This window comes from Anabrus simplex, chromosome 2 (assembly GCF_040414725.1).
Source record: "Anabrus simplex isolate iqAnaSimp1 chromosome 2, ASM4041472v1, whole genome shotgun sequence".
NCBI lineage: Eukaryota > Metazoa > Arthropoda > Insecta > Orthoptera > Tettigoniidae > Anabrus > Anabrus simplex.
Window position 1 is genome coordinate 740,411,709 of NC_090266.1, and position 22,693 is coordinate 740,434,401.

At 41.6% G+C, this 22,693-nt stretch overlaps 1 protein-coding gene across 3 annotated transcripts in view; it reads left to right on the top strand.

Annotated features, from left to right (window-relative positions):
• Positions 1 to 22,693, top strand: part of LOC136864423 (uncharacterized) — a 995,241-nt gene that overhangs the window by 855,764 nt on the left and 116,784 nt on the right. For all 3 annotated transcript variants that reach the window (XM_067141399.2, XM_067141400.2, XM_067141401.2), the window contains one exon: positions 5,081 to 5,214. In XM_067141399.2, the coding sequence (XP_066997500.2) occupies positions 5,081 to 5,214 (134 nt within the window). The remainder of the gene's footprint in view (positions 1 to 5,080; positions 5,215 to 22,693) is intronic.

A 22,693-nucleotide genomic window follows, 5' to 3' on the forward strand; every position in this document is an offset into this window, starting at 1 on the left:
CAAATAAAAGTGCTACCTACCATACAGTACTAAATTCGGATGCATTAAACGTGTTCCAAAGTTGAAGTGCGTAGGTGAAGTCCTTTAGGAGAATATCACAAAAAGAGATGCAACTAAGGCACGCGTGGTTAAATTGAAGATAGCATATAGTGGTCAAACTCGTATCGTAAGACGTCCCTTTCATGGCATAATTCTGGCATTCTGTTGCCTCCTCAAGAGGATATATAATCTAATTATACAGCTTTTACTTATGTTTTAGGCATCCACTGGCATGCTCTTTACTAATTTTGAACTGTTAAGTTCTTTCATTTCCGACGTTCTTTTAAGGGTTCATATACTGTTCCAAAACTCCCTTGCGTTTGAATTTTAATGTTATCACACTGGAACTTCGTTTAAATATACTTAATATGTAAAATCAAAACTTGGCGTAGGTTTTACTGGATGGTGGCACATACAACCATTATTTTAGTGTTGGCATGCCGAGAAGACTGCTGTCACGCGGTCAGCTTTATGATATCGGCCGCAGTCTATTTCATGGCCTGTGTGACGGTTTCCATTGCCTCTCACTCCAACAGCTCTTCAGTTGGTCTCACTAGGCTGTAAATCCTTTCAGTCCTCATTCCTGAACTGAAATTTGTCGACTAGTCAGGAATCGAACACGGTTTGACATATACGCTGCATAGTATTCAAACCTCGCATTGTTCGCGGCTGATACTGAACAACTCTTGTGTCACCACTCTTTCTTTGGTTGAAACATTTCTGCTATGGACCTCAGACTTCAAAAATGCCCATAGATGTTCAATAGGGTTTAGGTCAGCAAACTGAGGAGGCGTTTTTAATTGTTTTGTTTTGTAATGTTCCAAGTTATCCACTCAATGTTTAGAGCAGTGATATGTTTCGGGTCGTTATCACGTTGAAACGTGCAGGTCTGTAGTATTCCTTATTTTTCAACACTTTAACATTGTTCTTGAAATGTCATCCACGACTTTGTCCATCCTGTCTTCAATAGCCTGGGGAGTTGGCCGTGCGGTTAGGGTCACGCAACTGTGAGCATGCATTCGGGAAAAGGTGGGTTCGAACCCCACTGCCGGCAGCCCTGAAAGTGGTTTTCCGTGGTTTCTCATTTCTGCACCAGGCAAATGATGGGGCTGTACCTTAAGGCCACGGTCGCTTCCTTCCCACTCCTACCCCTTTCGTAACTCATCATTGTCGTAATACCTCTCTGTGTTGGTGCGACGTAAAGCAAATTGAATTTTAAAAAAAACCTATTTCTTTTCGTTTCATCTCGTACCATCAGGGGCTGATGAAGTACATGTCATGAATCATCATTGTCAACACCAACTTCTCTAATCCTCGGCCCTTTGTCTTGGAAGTCCTTTTGAAAAGAACGAACAGAGCACCTCAATTGTCTATTTATGACAATATTGTTACGAATTAACCACAGACTGTTTTATTGATCTAATTTAAAGTGGCGACTTGTAAGATAAGCTTTGTCTCGTGGACACTCTTCTCAATCTTTCTGGCAGTCTTCCATCTTCTTCTGGTTTTCATCTTTACCTCAATCTTCTTCTACCCTTCCATCTTCTTCGCACCTTCCATCTCTTTTACTATCGTCTTCTGGCTTTCTCCCATCTTCTTGTGGCTTTCTTTCATCTTCTCCTGGCCATCTTCCATCTTCATCTCCAAGAGCACACTTAACTGACCCTCCATTTTCGTGTGTGTATTCTGGTCTCAATTGGCATGCAGTAAATGACCGCAAGAGGAAACCTCAAGGGTGTGTGTGTGTGTGTGTGTGTGTGTGTGTGTGTGTGTGTGTGTGTGTGTTTTGAGGGTGGGGGATTATGCACAGGTATTCTGGAATGCTCCCGACGGCGGTCGAAAGCTGCAGTGTCTAGTCTGCTGACTCACGCAGACTATAATGTTTTCACACGTGCGTCTATTGCATCCTCTGACACCACTTTTGTTACGTATAAAACGCTGACTTACATTCATATAATTTAATCTAGGATGACCCAATAAGCACACATAAAATTATTCTTGGGAATCGATGACAAACACTTCACTAATTAGTGGCCATTCAAAAAAGTCACTTTCACAGTCAGTCTGCGGCTGGCTAGTATTTACCTGGAACGGGCGATAATTCCGTGAACTTGATTAACACGTTTCACCATTCACTTGGCTTAGCACGCACCAGTCACTTCACACAGCAACTCCAGTGCAGTCAGGTTTGAACACGCGATCGTTGGCTGTCACGACGCATGACGTCTGTACTCTTCGGATCTCTCCGGACAATGCCCATGATATGCACAATCATCTCGTGTGACTGCTCCAAGACTAAACTACTCAGCACACATCGCTGGACAACACAACACAACTATTAACCAACCACTAAATGACGAAAAAATTCCTTCTTAGCGGCGAGTCTGCTTTTATATATCTGGTGATCATGGTCTAGTATATTTGGGGTGCACCCAGAATAGGAACGTTCTAGTTACGCCTTCCAGAAAATCCATGGAGAACCCATACGAAAAGCACAGTAGGGCCTACAAGCAGTCACACGCAATCAGGCGGACCAGGATCTCCCCAACCTGGCACACTCATTCCCTCCAGGAAATATCAATTTGGGGGAGGGGGCCTTCGATGCACTCGCATGAGCACGTAACAGATTTTAAGATAATCGTTCTGTCTTTTTAATACGAAAGAACCGGGCGAGTTGGCCGTGCGTGTAGAGGCGCGCGGCTGTGAGCTTGCATCCGGGAGAGAGGTTCGAATCTCACTATCGGCAGCCCTGAAAATGGTTTTCCGTGGTTTCCCATTTTCACACCAGGCAAATGCTGGGGTTGTACCTTAAGGCCACGGCCGCTTCCTTCCAACTCCTAGGCCTTTCCTATCCCATCGTCGCCATAAGACCTGTGTCGGCGCGAGTAAAGCCCATAGCAAAAAAAAACGAAAGAAATGTCCATAATTAAGTTAGTCACAATGTGCTGGCTGATACTAATCACTAAGTTCCGCGCATAAATTCCTATTTATCATCATCTGGACAACGGCCAGTGTGTGATAGTAACCACAATTTTGTACACGGTGATCGAGCTGCGCAGATGGGCCATAGCCTTAATCGCACTATTGTTCTACCCTCAATTACAATCTTTTTAATACTCTATATATTTGAGATGTAAAGTAATAAAACAAGGGCTATTTTCAAGATCCCATATAATTTAGAGCTATTGAAGCCTTCTTAGTGGTTTGCGCACTCCTAACTACAGTAGTAATATCAGGGGTACATCGCACGGAGCCTTTCGAAATGTGGGAGCGCTCCTTCATGTCAGACTAAGCATGTACATATATTTTGAGTAAAAAGTGTTCTCCGGATATCTACATTGCGTTATTACCGCAAAGTTGATCACCGGTGGAATTAATTCATTTTTGGGGTCAGCGGGTAGTCGAACCTTCTAAATTCCTTCAACCATCGGTGCAACACTGTATCAATAGCTGAACACCAGCTATTATGTAGGCGTATGGGTGTTGACGGGCCAGCAGGCTAGAGTACAGTTTCGAGGATTATGGCTTTATGTGGACGTTAGAGAGTTACATTATGAACGTGTCTTGTGAACTTAAAAATTTAGAAACTGATGGGAATAAGAGTTACAACATATCCCTCCTTATAGCAAGAAATATTAGGTCGTGCATCTTTACTTAATCACCGTCCCATATCACACTTGGAAACTTAAGAATTCCCGAACCGATTTTACTCCAGGACGTAGTTATATGTAAAAGGATATGAAGTAATTTGATCGTTTTGTTTCCCTGAGCAGCATGTCATATTCAACTACTTTAGGGTTATTGGAAGGCCTACTTATGTTCATTGCGCGTTGACATCCAGATAGTCTATATAAAATAACGTGTCCTGACTGACTGACTGACTGACTGACTGACTGACATAAAGAAATGAAATTTAGGGGATACATTTATATTAGAGTGTAGGTGCTCACTAAGGGACAATTTTTGGATATTCCGTCGCTAAGAGGATGAAAAGTGGGGGGTGAATTTTTATAATGAGGAGACTTGTATCTCAAAAACTGAAGATGTTGTAAACGTGAAAATTGTTACTTGGGATCTCCTTTAAAAATAAAGAAACACTCATTTTGGGAGGGGGGAGATCAGCTTGGTAGGGGCGGGATAAAAACGAAGATGAATTCCTTTTACGAGGATACAATCTCAAAAACTGAAGATGTTACAGTCGTGATAATTCGTATTTGGAAACTCTTTTAAAAAACGCGTATTGTTTGCTTTTGGAAAATACACATAAGTGGGGTTTGCGAAAGGAAGTTAAATAAATGGTATTCTTTTTATGGAGAAAATTATTTCTCAAAACTGAAGGTTACAGACGTGAAAATTGGTATTTGGAATCTCCTTTTAAAAATAAGAGACACGCACTTTTGGGGAGGAAGAATCAAGTTAACGGGTAGGAGGGGGGGGGGGGTGAAAAAGGAGTTGAATTAATTTTATGAGGATACTTATATCTTAAAAACTGAGGATGTTACAGATGTGGAAATAGGTATTTGGAATCTCCTTTAAAATTAAAGAAACATGCATTTATTTTTTCGACTTGAGAGAAAACTGTTTCACACATGTACAGTTCTATGTCGCATGGTCGTCTTAGCCCCAAAAGGTAATACCACAAACGTGGTTTACAAAGAATTTCTGGAGTAAATGAAACTAATTTTTTCGGTGAGTTTTTATACTTCAGTAGGAATTTTTAGATAATGTCTTGGTACAATGCCGAGGAACGATTACTTTGATCAAATTACGAAATCCACGGGAGTGAAGCCGCGGGTAATTGCCAGTCAGTCATATAAAGCAACTGGTCTTGCATATTGGCGACCAGTACGATATGTCGGACAGCAATTAATTTCACTTTGCTGTGGTATCAGCGTAACAGAAATTCCCCAGAATAAAATACTGCACATTTATGGGAATGTGTGTTTTGTTCTCGTGTCGATATTTGATATATTCAGTTTTGTTGTTTATATTTTGCTACAAAACAAACACTCTGACACTTTGGTGACTTTCCTTGTTGCAGCGGGAGGTGCTCCAGCGCGATGTGGATCGCGAAAGACGCTTACGATTGGACACGGAAGAGCGTTTGCGAGACAGCACGTCCGAGGCTGAACGGTGTCGGACCAGGCTGGCGGCATTGCAACGGGAGTTCGCCAGGTTAGGAAACCTTAAATTTGTTTACATTTTCTGTATCCTAAGTGTTGTTTGATCGTGGGCCCTGGATATTTATTGCACGAGTTGAATGTTATTGCCATGTAAGTAGTGAGAATAACTGCTGGTGGGAACAGTGGTTAACATGTATCCGTATTTAGACGGTCTTTATAGCAGAGTAGCATGGTCACTGGCTTCTCACCAAGGTGGCAGAGGTTCAGATTCAGGCCATTGCATGCGGGATTTTTAAAACGGTCACGTTCTTGAGGTTTGGATTCAATGTATCACTGGGGGTCCTGTGGCTATCATCGCGATAGAAGAGTCTAGTAAAACTACAAGCTTGTTAGATTTTTTTTGAACCGCGTCTAAAATATAATCTGAGCCTGTCGAAAGGGATATCTTAAAAACTGAAGATGTTGCAGATGTGGAAATAGGTATTAGGAATAAATGTAGTGTCAGCTCGTTGTGAGGCGGAGAAACGAATGAAAATATTAAACACGTTAAGTTTCAGTAACAGAACAAGTAATCGTAAAGTCCAGAAAGAAATTAAAAAAGAATAATGTTGTAGAAGTATATTGTATTCCAGGGTTGCACTCCGTGACATGGGCAAACTTGTAAGTATATCGATGAAACAAACTGTCCGCCGCTGCGACAAGGATTTGTTATCCAGCTTTCCAGAATTCATGGACAACAAGGTGCAGAGCTTGACGAACGCCCAGGAAAAAAACGTGCCTGTGTCAGGTGATATTCGCAAACAAGCTGAAAAATTCATCAGAGGAGGGATGTATATACTGCAGGCGTATATCTTGCGAGCTTTACCTACGTGACGTAGCATATTTTAATGAAACTTTAACGATGCCTCATAAATAATCTTAAAACTATAAAAAATAAATGTTCGATAAGTGGAATACATATAAACATTAAGTAATGATTCGAAATATTCGAAACGTCGGCAAACTGTACGGAATGTACAGAAAACACCACTGTTCAACCCGGAAGAACTAAATAACTCCACACACCGTGGAAGCTTCACTTCTGACGTTCGAAATATCTAGTTAAGAACGCATTTATGATTTGTTCAGGCTGGGAAATGTGTGCAACGGATGTGCTTGCAGTTTTGACGAGTGCAAACATACGCTACCCAAGGAAGCCGTAGTAGGACTTAGCCCAATTTACTAGACGTATGATTTTTTCTTTCGGATTTGTACAAAAATTGGCCGGCAAAGGAATATTTCATTTTACACATTCTCGAAACGCGAGGATATTAGTCAACTGTGGATAGCCGGTAGCCGAAGAGATGATACTTGTAATCCTACCACCTACACAATATGTTCATTATATTTCAAGCAGGAGGATTCTAAAAGAACGTCATCTTCTGCGACGGCCAATTTTTGTGCGGTTGTGTACATATTGTTGTTGACGGCTATCCCTCTTAAAGTTTTTATGTTACCGCTAAAGTCGAAATTTGCCATGAAATAAATTAAATACCACTTTGTTACTTTTATTCACGAATATATGTTTACCTGCAGTGAATGACCACAAGGATACTGAATTATAAATGTACGCATGGTGTGGAGCAAGTAGGATACAAAGACTCTGAGACATTGATTCAATTTCAATGAAGGAAGTTTCCGACAAAAGTAGGAACGGTAGTAGTATAGGTGATGGTGGAGGATGCTGAGTGAGTGTTTGTCTGCTATAATTTTCTTCAATATTTTGTGCTGGATTTTACAGATTTTGAGGATATCTGATGTATATTTCATCACACTAAAATTACTTGGAAATAAGTAAACCCCGCACTGACCAGTTCTTAGGACATGAAAACATTTCACATAAATGAGATACAAAGCAGTACAATCGTTTTCTCACCGGGCGAGTTGGCCGTGCGGTTAGGGGCGTGCAGCTGTGGGCTCGCGTCCGGGAGATAGTGGGTTCGAACCGCACTGTCGGCAGCCCTGAAGATGGTTTTCCAGGGTTTCCTATTTTCACACCAGGCAAATGCTGTACCTTAATTAAGGCCACGGCCGCTTCCTTCCCATTCCTAGGCCTTTCCTGTCCCATCGTCGCCATAAGACCTACCTTTGTCGGTGCGACGTAAAGCAAACTACAAAAAAAAAAACAAAAAAAAAATTCTCAATCATTTCAGTGGCCTGGGATCTGTGCTTCTAGAGCGGATCATTGGAGCAAGTATCACCGCTATTCGTGCTTGTTATTAGTCCCTCCACGCATCTGTTTACATTACATATTGGTCAAATCTATTCGTGGATGTACGAGCCTAGTTCCTTTTTATTTATATCAATCAGTGATGAAAGGTCGCGGCCGCTTTCCTCTATTTGATTTCGTAAACACAGGCTTGCCCCCTTCTTGACAGACAGCTGTACCTGTACCTACATTCGGCCGCCGAAAGCTCATTAAATTTGTACGGAGTTAAAACTCTTCTGAACTTTCACACGAATCTTAGAGGAAATATTTCTTCACCACTCGTCAGACTGATTCTGTGAACAGCCTCTGCGTGGAATATTGTAACTGAGCTTATTTACAGCGGGAAGAGGTTTATGAATTATTAGGACATCTTTTGTTACTCAGAACGATAACTGAACACAGACCCCCCATTGCGTGAACTAAGGATAATTTCTGAAGTAGTACAGCGAAATACATGTAAAAGGAATGTGAACAGCTAGTAATAAATAAAACTTGCTTTCTTGTCATTAACGCGAGTTTTACTGGTATCTAACGTTACATTTTCGAAAGACAATTTGTAGATTTCATGAATCCTACTAGTTAAATAGTGATTTTATTGGTTCTACGTCCTTCATGCTAGTTAACTTACAGCTCCTTGGCTGTTTGGTCAACGTAGTGGGCTTAGGTTCAGAGGGTCCCGGGTTCGATTCCTGGCCGGGTCGAAGATTTGCAACCCCTCGGCGATTTTGTTCGTCTTAATACAAACCTTCATTAACATGCAACACATCACAGTACAAACCACCACAGAAATACGCAATAATGAATACATCCCTCCACATAGGGTTCGTGCCAGTAAGGGCATCCGGCCATAAACTGGACTTAATCCTCATATACCTCATGTGGGTGGGGAATGTAGACGAAGAATACACCCACGGTATCCCGTGCCTGCCGTAAAAGGTGACTACAAGGGGCGACCTAGGCGCGGAAATGGATTGTGGCTTTGGCACCATGTGGATGGGAGGGGCTAATTACATCCACGAGTAATCCCTACCTATCGTAGGAGTCTAAAAGGGCCATATGGCAGTCGGCCCCCTCTCTTTTTCTTTAAGTGTTAGTTGTAGACCGAATCAACATTTTGATGTGCGTGCTGCTTTGGGGAGGTGTCCATTACGTGTGCGATTACGCTCGAAAGCCCGACACTATCCCAAAAATCAGTCGGGTGGGAACGCTATAGACTCAGCAACAGTATCCGCCTGACTACGCAGGTCCCCGCACTGCCGAATGCCAGGACAGGCGGGTATTGTGCCTTGGCAGCTTGGTTCAGCTACAGAGGCTGCAGATCGGAGTGGGTGGCATTCTTGTGGGGGGTGATGTTTCCGGGCATGGCTGGAAACAAACGTCTACAGTCTGTCCAGGGTGGTGCGGCACCCAAGGCTTTAACTTTTGATTCCGGGGGGGGGGAGGCAATCCCCTGGAAGCCAGCGCAGCCTGAAGGCATGGGACCACGAACCTGCTACACCTGGTGATACTCCCACGTGGCGCGTCCCAGGTGGCGGATAGGGGGGTCCTAACCGGCTTGCCGGCGGACTTGAGGGAAATAAAAATACCTCTCGCGGACCAAACACACTACCCCCTGCGGGTGGGGGACGCACATGTAGAATAAACCCGCGGTATCCCCTGTCTGTCGTAAGAGGCGACTACAAGGGGCGACCAAGGGATTATTGAATTAGAACCATGAAACTACTCTTGATTCGTACCATCATGTGGGGAACACCATGGGTTGCATGTACTTGCGAGTAGTATCACTAAATTGGTACGAAATAGGTTTGTGATTAGTAGCAGTTAAAGCCTGGCCTGGTGGATTCCAGTACCCGTGCGTTGTACCCATGTGGGCAACACCGCGGGTCTGGGCGTAGCCTGCGAGTTGTACCGCTATATGAGCGGCACCATGGGTCAGCGTTGTCTGTGATTGGTACCCACTATGTGAGGAACACCACGGGAATACCGGCGCCCGTGTCTAGTACACCTAGGTGAGGAACCATACCGGTTTTCGTTGGCTATGAGTGGCGCCATTGTATGAGAAACACCATTGGTCTGCGTTCCCTGTACGAATTGCAATACTTGTGTGGACCAAGGCCCCACACCGCTGGCTGCGCAGTAGCGTGTGACTGGGGAAGACATGTCCATGCGCGTACCGCCATGTTGCGGGCGCTCCTCAGCTTGACGCGGAGATCGTATGTAATACGAGCTTTAACTTAAATTTCTCACTCATGAAAACATCTACCCTACAAAATTAATGACAGCCTACACCGACTACCGCGTACACACGCAATAAATATACATAGTATGAAGACTGTGGTAATATTAAAATATATTTCTCTATAAAAACGGAACAATCTACACAAATCCTTTGGATAGCCCATAGGTGGCGCACCTAAAAAATAAAATTAAAAAAAGACAATAAGAAGACTGAAAAATACACTACTATGAAAATACACTAGCAGTACCTCGAAAATTATCACGTCGCTCACTTTAATACCGTATAAGGGTCATGTTTGTAACTAATTTGTTCGAACATTGTACATATCGCTAGAAGGCCAGACTCAAAGGACGAGGATCACATAACAATCTGTCTCTTGAGAAACGTAGACTCTACAATTTAGCTTTATTGAAAATAAGAAGACATGTTCCAAGAGCAGTCTACAACTTAAGTATGATTACATATCGTGAGATAAAAATTGCCTGTCTTTCAGCAGACTGCAGAACACAAATATTTATAAACTCCTGTACCGATAATAATAATCTTCAATATCAACAAAAAAGGAAACCTGTGAAATAAAATCTTTCTATGAAAGGTAACATAGCTTACGATTCCTCTCTGGTAAGTCATTAGGCCTACAGCAAATTTTACTCAATTCTCTGAATACATTGTTTAAAAAGTACATGACTGCAGAAATCATTCTAAAACAATCAGATACATGTTTTATCATTTTCTGAATATGAAATGCCGGCTCTGCGGTGTAGGGGTAGCGTGTCTACTTCTTACCCGGAGGACCCGGGTTCAATCCACGGCCAGGTCAGAGATTTGTACCTGGATATGAGTGCTGGTTCAAGGTTCGCTCAGCCTACGTGATTACAATTACGGAGATATCTGACGGTGAGATAACGGCCGAAAGGATTCGCCGTGCTGACCACATGACACCTCGTAATCTGTAGGCCTTCAGGCTGAGCAGCGGTCCCTTGGTAGGCCATGGCCTTTCGGGCCTTTTGTGCTATGGGGTTTGGTTTGGTTTGGTTTGGATATGAAATAACGTAACTGGATGAGCAGAAGTTAAGTTACTGTATCATTATTGTGTGATTTGGATTTAGGTAAATGCTGCCTGACATTTGTTACAATAGTGCTAGTCTTCTGTTGTGTATTTCTTAAAATGAAATGAATGTCTAGGGTTAGTTGGAGTTTCTCTGCGTGGTTTAGGGTTAAGTTTTGTTTTTACCAATTTGCTTTACGTCGTACCGATACAGATAGGTCTTATCGCGACGATGGGATAGGAAAGCCTTAGGAATGAGAAGGAAGAGCCCGTGGCCTTAAAGTCAGCCCCAGCATTTGCCTGGTGTGAAAATGGGAAACCACGGGAAACCATCTTCAGGGCTGCCGACAGTGGGGTTCGAACCCACTATATCCCGGATGCAAGCTCACAGCTGCGCGGTCCTAACCGAACGGCCAACTTGCCCGGTTAGGCTTAAGTAAGAATGGTATCATTTAAGATGTAAAACCCTCCTTATAATATTACCTGCTTGAATAATACTGCTTTTACAAACTCATTCTGAATTAACATTATCGGAGCACATAAAAATTGAAAGTGCGTTCTAATTTTTCTCTAATATGAGCACCATGATTTACACCAGAATGGAAATAGGTGAAACTGAAAGTAAAGCACTTGCAAACAAAAAGATTAATATCATAGTGAACAGTTATTTTGATTAGCGTTTTCTACTGCAGACTAGGATTGACAAGACTGTAATGAGCTTTATTTAGACTTTATATTGTCAGATCTTACTGGAATAGCGTATTAGCAATTGTATTCTTTTATTATAAAGCAAATGGGAAAAATTGGAGAAATGAAGACACACGATACTAATAAATCATTTTTCAGATAACTGATAATTTGAAGCAATACCTTACCCTAATATTAAAAGGTTTTATCAAGTTGTATCAATCATATCTTACGGATTCTAGGCCCAGGTTTATCAAATTTGTAATACCGCAAAACAGTTTATGTGAAAAATATGTAGCCTTTTTCAGAACAGCTGTTTAGTTCTAAACAATTATCTCCGATGAATTGGAAAAAGGCAAACAAAAAAGAAGCAGCAGCCTAAATATTATAAATGTCATGTCCATGCGTTCTCTGAATCAATCACCCTATAACCTGTTTAGTTCTCGATTATGGTAAATTAAAGTTATTTTATAACAGTTCTATTTCTACTCACATGTGAAAAGAAATACCAGATCCCTTCCGATAGCAACCTGTACAAATGAAGGCTGCGCACGAATTCACCCTCGTGAATATCTTTCCATTCTACAGGTAAGGCCTAACTTTAGGCCTAATATTGCCGAAACTACTGTAATATATCAGTTCCCACATTCCTTGAAAATATTTGACAATATTTTAACACTCCGTTACATATAATACTAAAATAGATCCACTAACAGGCATGATTCAAATGAAATCGAAAACATGCAAGAGTCTGTAAACATTACAACGTGCTAGTCATCCATTCAAAGCTGAAGCGCCCGCAACATGGCGATGCGCGAAAGTGTTCAATATTCCGCATAGCATCTGCGCGCTCTGTGAGTCTAGATAAGTAATATTAAAGTCTTTGGTGTGGACCACCGTGAGTCTTCGCTACTTTTGATCAGTACCCAAAAATGACAAATACCATGGTTCTACTTCACTCGCGACATGTACCATTCTGTGGGGCCCTAGACGTGAATTTAGCACCCCTTCCGACATCAAGCATCATTGTGCTTTATAAATGGTCCCTTGGTCAGTAATACTCTAATTAGCTACCTTCTTTTTGAGTCTGATCCACTGTTTTTGTTTGTTTGTTTTGTAGGATTCATGTCCATCCCTTCATTCTTCATGACATTTTAAATTTTATTTTGGTCAGTGGATGAATTTGAATTATTTCATTTCGTACCATTAGGGGCCGATGACCTCTATGTTAGGCCCCTTTAAACAACGAGCATCATCATCATCATCGAAGGCATGGGATCCAGCTTCCCTAGGTTCATGGGTGCTACCAGAACAGATGGGCAAGATTTTAAGCTGGTGAAATCTATTTTGTTCAGTAGGCACATTGAAGATGTCTACGGCGAGCATGTATTTAAAGAAAATGAGCAACGTTAGCTTGTTATTGAAGACACGCACTGCAGTTGAGGCTGATCTGTTGCTCAAGTGCGATCACTTTGGCGTCAGAGTGGAAGAGCATAAATCCTTTAATCTGGTTCGTGGAGTCATCTTCCACCGCGATCTCGTCTTGGACACTAACGATGAATTGATGGAAGGCATGAAGCACCGTGTTGTGACACACGTCCCTGGCATTACGCGCAAATTCCGCGGTGAAGACGTTGCCACGGGTGCGTTCATTGTCTCCTTCAAATTGTCAGTGTTGCCAGAGAAAGTAAAGGTTGCAACCCATTGTCGCGATGTGACACCGTACATCCCACCTCCCATGCGGTGCTATGAATGCCAACGATTCGGACACATGGTATCTCGTTGTTCGAATCAGTCTCTGTGTGATAGTTTTGGCTACTGAATGTATGATTAGAAGCTGTGTACGATTCATTCAAGTGTCGGAGTGAATCGATTCATACGAACGGCAAGCTCACGGCACGCGAATCAGCTAACTCGCAGCAGACAGTGCTGAGTGGCGCACTCACGGATCAGTGAGGCACAACACATACGGTTCATTACCGGTACACTGGACATTGGCGGGGAGCGGAACTTCCGCTGCAGCGGGACATACAGAGCTACGGCGCACTGAAGAAATCGTACGCTTTAACGGACTCCCTCTCTCAGCTCATTTGAAAATACCCATTTCCATTCACTGTCCCTCTTCTTATAGGGAGGTTTAATGATAGATGGTTTTATTTGCAGTGTTAAATATATAGTCAAAACATAATTACAATATGTTGATTTTAAAAATTCTCTGCTGATAGAAAAAGACATATTTTCAAAGATGACCGAGCAAGTTGGCGGTGTGGTTAGGGTCGCGTAGCTATGAGCTTGCACTCGGGGGATGGTGGGTTCAAATCCTACCGTCGGCAGCCGTTAAGATGGTTTTCCGATTGAGCGAGTTAGTCGTGAGGTTAGGGGCGCACAGCTGTGAGCTTGCATTCGGGAGATAGTGGGTTCGAACCACAGTGTCGTCAGCCCTGAAGATGGTTTTCCGTGGTTTCTCATTTTCACACCAGCCAAATGCTGGTGCTGCATCTTAGCCACGGCCGCTTCCTTCTCACTCCTAGCCCTTTCCTATCCCATGGTCGCCATAAGACCTATCTGTGTCGGTGCGACGTAAAGCAGTTTGATTTATGTTTCATACTAGCAAGATACCCGTGCTTCGCTACGGTTTTAAACTAAGTTATTTTATATTTTGGAGAGTCTACTGTCGACTGAACCTGTAAAATACACCCTCAATTAATTTTCTTATCTAACAGGTATTGAACCCTGTACAGAAGAATTGAGAAATGTGTTAAAACCCTATCTTATTTAACATCTAAGATGTAAAAGCGATCGACCTGTGAAATTTAGATGTTGTACATCGAACAGTAATTGAGGAATGAATTGTTTGTTTGACTACCCTTCATATCAAATTTTAAGATCGTGCCTGAAACGATTTCAGAATAAGGGATATTGTGGTTTTTGAGAGTCAACCACCATCTAAATCCTGTAGGGGAGAAATGTTTTCAAGTATGATATTGTACATCTAGGACATAAACGAAGAACCTTTTCGTAAAATTACAAAATTGTACGTTAAACAGTTTTGGAGGGATGAATAATTTTGTTTGCGTAGACAACTCCACGTAACACTTTAAGCGTGGGATGTTTCTAAGTATTTCCTAATTCATACCTAGGATTTAAAATCTGTACCGCTATTTGGAATTTTGTCTTCGTAGTTAAGTGGTTTCGGTGGAAGGAATGAATATATCTATTTTCGGATCTTAACCCCCATCTAAATTTAAATTTGTCTCAAACGTTCCGTTATTTAACATGATTTGAAATTTTAACTTCGTAATTTAAACGGTTTCATAGAAGTGAATATTTTTGTCATAATTCCTCATCCCCCACTCAAAACCCCTTAGCGGTGTATTGTTTGAAGACCACTTCTCATTTACAATCTGATTATGTATAGAGGGCAGCACCGATATCTGATAAAAATAGAGATGCCATCTTTATTATTTAGCTCTATTATATGTATTACACTTGCGGAAAGTGATTGGTAATTTGAGAGATTTAAATCTTCAAATATTATACATTCAACGTGTGCAAGAAATCGTAGATACCATTAATGGTATACAATCTAAAAAAAAAGTTCCTCTAGTTGTGTATAAGTTCAAGATTATTTCAGTTAAACCCGTGAGTTTTACAAATAATTTTCTCTGGCAATAAAGGAAAGGAGTCGGAAATTCGGTCGAGTATCTTGGCTGTTGTGGAGACTGTTTTATAACTTCAGCAACTTCTACACAATCCCAATCCTTATACGTGAAATATTTGGAATTATACCACATTTGACACCTACAACATCCACAAAGATCTTGTAAAATGTGAAATTAATTCGTCAAACGGTTTGGAGGGATGAATAATTTCGTCATTAGTAGTCACCTCCTAGCCAAAACCTTTTAAGAGGCGCATTGTTTTAAGGCCTTTTCTTGTTTAAAATCTAAAATATATAGGAGCAACCATCATGTGAACTTTTAACCTCGTATGTCAAGGGGTTTCAGAGAAATTCCTTTTTTGTCATCAGGGCCTAAACTCCAGTCAAAACCCCTTAAACATATATTGTTTCAAGACCAATTCCCATTTCAAATAGAAGGTATATAGGAGCAACAATCATGTAAAATTTCAAACTCGTATGTTAAATGGTTTCAGAGAAATAAATATTTTTGTTACCGGCCATCAACCCCAGTCAAGACCCCTTAGGGGTGCATTGTTTTAAGATGACGTTTTATTGAAAATCTAAGACATACAGGAGGAGCCATCATGTTAAATTTCAACCTCATAAGTCAAACGGTTCAGAGAAAGGAATATATTTGTTGTCGGGTATTAACCCCCATTTTACACTTAAGGGCTGAATTTATTTCTAAATTTGTCTTATTTAACATCTAGTGCATACAGAAGCAATCACTGAGTGCCATTTCAACTTCGTGTAGTCAATGGTTTGGGAGGAATGAATATTTTGGTCTTTAGGGTTTAACCCCCATTTCATCCCCTTAGAGGTGGCATTTTTGAAACCCTTCCTTAGTGGGTGCCAATTGCCTTTTATATTGACATATACCAATTTTCACGTTTTAACGTCTCATGTTTTAAAGATATAAGTATCCTCATAAAAAGAATTATACCCCTTCACTTCTTTTCAACAACCCCCCCCCCTCCTCCGCCACTTAGGTGGATTTTCACAGAACAAAAAAGTGCTTCATTTTAAAACGAGATTCCAAATACCAGTTTTAACGTCTGTAACATCTTCAGTTTTTGAAATACAAGTTACTGTAGATTTACTCTTTTCTTGCCTAGGGGCTTTACGTCGCACCGACACAAAGGTTTTATGGCGACGATTACTCATTTTAAAAACGCACCCATATTTTCACTTCTTTTCACTCCCATAAATGGATTTTCCGAAAACAAAAAATACGTGTTTCTTAATTTTTAAAGATTCTAAAGTCCAATTTTCGACTCATTGGCTGAATGGTCAGCGTTGAGGCCTTCCGTTCAGAGAGTCCGGTGTTCGGTTCTCGGCCTGGTCGTGGATTTTAATCGCCTCTAATTCTTACGGCCCGGGAACTGGGTGTTTGTCCCAAAACTTTCCTCTTCATATTCAGACAACACATTACACAACTAACCACGACAGAAACACGCAATAGGGATTACATCCCTCCATATAGGGTTGGCGTCAGGAAGGGCATCCGGCCGCAAAACAAGGCCACATCCACATGTGCGACACAGTTCGTACCCGCGACTTCACAGGTGTGGGAAAAGCGATGGAAGACCAATTTTCATATCTGTAATATTTTCAGTTTTTTTAATGTATTAGTATCCTTATGAAAGGAACTGAACCCATTTTCACCTCTGTTCACCCTCTTAAGAGGATTTTCAGAAAAAGTAAAACACACTTGTTTCTTTTTTTTAAAAGGAGATTCCAAATGCCGATTTCTTTGTCTGTAAACTGGCAAGGTTTTGAGATATAGATATACAGTACTCATTTAATAAACAATTCGATTCCCTTTTCACCCCCTTAGCAATGGAATATTCAAAAATCCTGTCCTAGTGAGCACCTACACTGTAATTTAAATGTACTCCCAAAATTTAATTTCTTTCTGTCCACCAGTCTTGGCGCGGCGATGGTCAGTCAGTCACGGCATGTTACTATATATATAAGTAGGTTACTTATTGTGAACACAGGTAGTTTTACATTTAATTTTGTATATATATAATAGAGTCGTGACTTTCAGAGAACTGAAAAATCAGAAGTCTGTGTAGAAAATTTGAGTTGTCGATTATTATTATTATTATTATTATTATTATTATTATTATTAATTACGCAATGTTTATACTGTTTTAATACAGGGAGTATATTTTTGTTCTGTAATTTAATAAGGAAGTATTGATGTCCCGGAGGGGTAATTATAAACGGATTTCATTTTTAACATTTGTTTTATGTTAACATGTATGCTAGCTATTGGGAATATAGGAGCAAAAATCATGTGAAATTTTAACCCGCACAGGCGAATGCCAGAAGGATAGGCGCGTATTGCCTTGGTAGCTTGGTCCAGCTACAGATGCTTCAGATCGGAGTTGTTGGCATTCTAGGGGGGGGGGGGGGGGTGTTTCCGGGCATTGCTGGAAACAAACGTCTACAGTCTGCGGGTGGTGCGGCACCCAAGTCTTGAACTTTTGATTCCCCGGGAGGGAGGGAGGGAGGGAGGGAGGGAGGGAGGGAGGGAGGGAGGGAGGTGTGCAACCCCCTTGAAGCAAGCGCAGACAGAAGGCATGGGATCCAGCTTCCATAGGTTCCTGGCTGCTACCAGAACAACTGACCTAGTCTTACCTTGTGCACATCATTATAGCATTGTCATATTTTTCTGTGGTTTCTGCATTCCTTGCCATTGTGCGATAAAGGCCCACCTGTTGCATGATAATCACCTGTGTTGTGTTGGCATCTCTCTGCCTTGCAATCATATAAGTACTGTATTGACAATTGGACCAAGAGGTTGTGGCTTGCAAATAAAACATAAACGTTGGTGGTGCTATTATGATCCAACCAGCATTCGGGCTAATCACTTAACTAATTCGTTGGACAGGCATTGATTGCCCTTCCCCCCTCCTCCCCCCCTTTGCATAATGCTGAGTTCCTGAAGATGGTTTGCCGTGGTTTCCCATTTTCACACCAGGCAAATGCTGTGGCTGTACCCATTCCTAGGTCTTTCCTGTCCCATCGTCGCCGTAGGACCTATCTGTGTCGGTGCGACGTAAAGCAAATTGTAAAAAAAAAAAAAAAAAAATGCTGAGAGGTTTGCAGCTGATCACAAATAGACGGTTACACGATTAATTTCCTGAACAATTATCATGAACACATACGGTAATAAGTCTGGCACAGAACACTGCATTTCTTGAAGGTCACGAGAAATGTGTGTGAATCGATTGAGGTAGTACCATAACGATCCTTCCCGGTCCGTAGAATCTCTAGTTGTTTCTTACTCAGAAGTAAGCTTTCACTACCACAGAGCAGAATAGGGAACAACGCGTCATCCAGTTCAGACCAGTTGAATTACGAAACTACCCCGAAATGGCTTTATTATCAATTCTGACAAATTCCGAAACAAGCCACTTTGAAACATTGCTCTTTTGGACATGATGGCCTTTCGGCTTTATGCCGTGAGAAACTGGACGAACAGAAGGAAACCTTGGTGTGGAGCCGGGCTGAGTGGTTCGGACGGTTGAGGCGCTGGTCTTCTGACCCCAACTTGGCAGGTTCGATCCTGGCTCAATCCGGTTGTATTTGAAGGTGCTCAAATACGTCAGCCTCGTCGGTAGATTTGTAGAACTCGTGTGGGACAAAATTCCGGCACCTCGGCGACTCTGAAAACCGTCAAAAGTAGTTAGTGGGATATAAAAATATAAATATAATAATAATTATTATTAAACCTTGTTGTTTGGCGAAGACCTTAGTTCTTCAGAAGTGAACCAAGAATTATACTGGCCATGAAAGCATAAGTCAAAACATACTGATTTCTTGCCTTTATCTTCTGCAGCAGCCTGAAGTCGCCTGCTGTCGAAATGTTTACCTCAGTGCTTTTGTCCCCTCGAACGAAGGTCAGAAAAATGCCATCAGTATCGAAGGACTATTTTTGTTGTAATTGGTCTCAGGAGCCGTATTTACGAGATTTCTCTTTTAGTCATGTTTCAAGCGTTGTTTCGTAACAATTTTACGTCTGTGCTGAAGTAGTTGGGCTGACAAATCTTAGTTTGTGACTGTTTGACACATGCAGATATTACGTAGCGTTGCCAGTATCCATATTGATCAGCGAAGTACCACCTGCTCCACCCTTGACCCTCGCGCTATCGTAATACCAGTCTCTATTTGCACGTGAGCAAGGGGAGAGGCCCTCCTGTAATCCCTGCAATGGTCATTTCCCTTTGTGTATTGTTGGAGCGCGGAAGTGGGCGCCACAGGACGCCCCCCCCCCAATTATTTACTCTAGATCTTTAAATTCATGTGTGGTTTGTTACCCTAAAAAGTGTAATCCGTACCTAACCTAGCATATCTGTTCACCGTTCTCATCTTTGACCTGTACACAACATTTTTATTAAACCGATGAAGTAGCTGCTGGGTTTGTGTCTCTTGGCTGTCAGCTTGTATTCGGGAGATAGTGGGTTCGAACCCCTCTGTCGGCAGCCCTAAAGATGGTTTTCCGTGGTTTCCCCTTTTTTCATACCAGGCAAGAAATATTGTTGGACTCTTCAACAATTGGTCGGATAGTCTGTGGAAACTAACTCAGTACTGATATTTCGCTAGCACTTCTGCTTTATCGACTCGTCGTATGGATATAAAATGTCATACTTCGGTGGTTTTAAAGTATTTTTACCTCTGCACCCTCCCCCCACTCCCTCCCGGACAGACACCCTCCCAATAGCAAAATTTCTTATCCAAATAGAGGTCTCGGTTTAAATTCGTATGCAGTTTACTTTGTGTGTACGTTCATACTACATAGCAGTTATTTTCTTAAGTTCAATATTCAAAATATTAGACTTCGAATAAAAATTAGTTCTAAGGCTTGTAGATAATCATTGTAAATGTAGATTGCTAGCAATTTGCTAAACGTTAGTCAAGGGGGTGTGGTACTCGGAGAGGTCGTCAGAGCACGAAAAAACCCTCCATGGCCTTTCTTGCCGAGTGCAGCTCCCTGAAATTGGAATAACTTACCAAGGGAGATGTTCAATAAATTTCCAATTTCTTTGCAATCATTTAAGAAAAGGCTAGGAAAACAACAGAGAAGGAATCTGCCACCTGGGCGACTGCCATAAATGCAGATCAGTAGTGATCTGGATTGATTGATTGATTGATTGATTGATTGATTGATTGATTGATTGATTGATTGATTGATTGATTGATTGAAATCCATCGTCAGGGACTCGCGTTTCGCGATGTGTGACTGTTTGAGCAACAGGGCTATCTGCCAGTGGCGTATGCTGGCATCAAGGCGTGGGCTACCACTAGACTTAGGTTAGCTCTTTTCGATGGTTGATTTAGTGAACGTCAAGCCTTCAGTGTTTTGAGCTGTAGCCAGTAGCCAACATAGAAGCCTGCTGTGTTGTCAAGGCTGCTTCACAAGCTACTGCTCTGGTGTCTATTGCCAATGCTCAACCCCTGATCAGTGGATATTGTAGCCTAAGGTTTAGCAAATTAAAGTCCGGCTTTGTGGCTAAATGGATAGAACGCTTGCCTTTGGTACGACGGCCCCGGTTCAATTTTCAGAATCAACCTCCTCATACTGTTAATTCCCCTGGCTTGGGGACTGGGTATTTATGACGTCTTCGCCATTCATTTTATCCTCATTAGGTCATCACCAAGCCTATACAGATGACATGCACCATTAATAATAATAATAATAATAATAATAATAATAATAATAATAATAATAATAATATAATAATATGAAAAAAATGAAATGTCGTATGGCTTTTAGTGCCGGGAAATCCCAGGACGGGTTGTATTTTACAGCGGTCCTACCCATTGTTCACTGGTTAATTAGCTTCCTCGGAAGATCTGTAGTGGTGTCCAATTCATGATCACGGGTTCGATTCCAACTAACAAAAGATAACACTAAACCTGAAAGATTGCGTTTCATTTTAGCAGATCTACCAATAAAATGAAAACTGCATTGCTCCTATAGCAGCAGCCCTGCAGTGTCTTACTACACGGATGTAGAAGTAAACGGGAGTTAAATACCAGCACTCTGTTATTTATATAAGTCAGAAGTATGAAGTGAGGAAGTATATACAATGAGTAACGCATGTTTGATAGTTAGCAGTGGCGATCTGACGGACCGAACCCTAGCACACGTATCCCCGCCGGTCCTCGCTCCTTTTCGATGTACAGCAGCAAGCCGCGCGAGTCGAGTCGAGGGGAGATCAGTGATATGAGATAAGAGTGCTGGTATTTAACTCCCGTTTATTTCTACATCCTTGTAGGAAGACACTGCAGGACTGCCGTTATAGAAGCAATGTAGTTTTCTTTTTATTGGTAGATCTGCTAAAATGAAACGCAATCTTTCAGGTTTAGTGTTCTCTTTTGTTGATTGGAATCAATCAGTTGGTGCTTACATTGCGCGCGCGCGTATGTCTCTACTCCTTAGTCCCATTTCCTGATACGGTGTCAGGGATGAAGCGGGATGAAATTGAAATGTTTTACGGACGGATGCCATTCCTGTCGCTAACCTCGGTGGAGGAGCTAATGGAGATGAAATTAATGATGGTGAATGACATTTGGTAGGGAGGTAGAAGGAAGAGTCTGTGGCCTATGAATAGGAACTGTCCCGGCATTTGCCTGGAAGTTAAAATAGGGAAACCACAAAACCATTCTCAAGACAGGCGGCAGTAGGATTCGATCCCACTCTTCCCCCGAATGCAGGTCATAGCCGTAGTGCGTTAACACACGTGCAGTAACTCCGCTCGGTATTGTTTACATTGCGTAAACTTGTTTGCGAATGGGTGGGTGATATGAACAGGTTTGACAAATTATATGAATGTTGAAGTCCGTTATTGACACTTCAATAGATTCGAGAAAGTTTCCTGTACTTAACCACTACCTCGGTAGATTAACATTTACCGGCACGTAAAAAAAATAAATAAAAAAAAAACGCCTGCGGGACTAAATTCATGCACCTCGTTTTCTCCGAAAATCGTTAGTGATACGTGAATTCCTACTTCTCCCTTCTTTCTTTTTCTTTTATCGATTTTGGCCAGCTATGGACCACGTAAATAACTACTCATGATTCCAATTTTCTTTGGCGCCAGTACTCCTTCCTCCTCCTGCTGCTGCTGCTGCTGCTGCTGCTGCTGCTTCTTTCCTTTCAGCCGTCCATTGTTTCTTTTTGGCCGCTGTTTCTGGCTCTAGGAAACCCTTAAATATGTGTAACTTGTTTCTGAAGGTGGTTCTATTGTGGATGTCTTGATGTGTGATGTTCATTTCTTGCTAATCCTTCTTTATGTTAACAAACCATTTTCCATAAGAGTTGCCTTTCCTATTGGGCTTATTGAAGCGGTCAAGATTTTCTTAACAAGTCTGTCATCAGGCATTCTTGAAATATGTCCAAAAAATTTAACTCTTCCCTTTCGAATAGCATCTGAAATCCTACTGCATATTTTATATATTTCTTTGTTTCTGCGTAATCGATATATGTCAGTACATTTCTTTGGACCGAGGATTTTTCTTAAAAATCTTTTTTTTCTTTCATTCTTCTCAATTTCTTCAATGTCTTTCCTGGTTGTTAATCCCAGGCATTCTGGAGCATACAAGCACTCTGGTT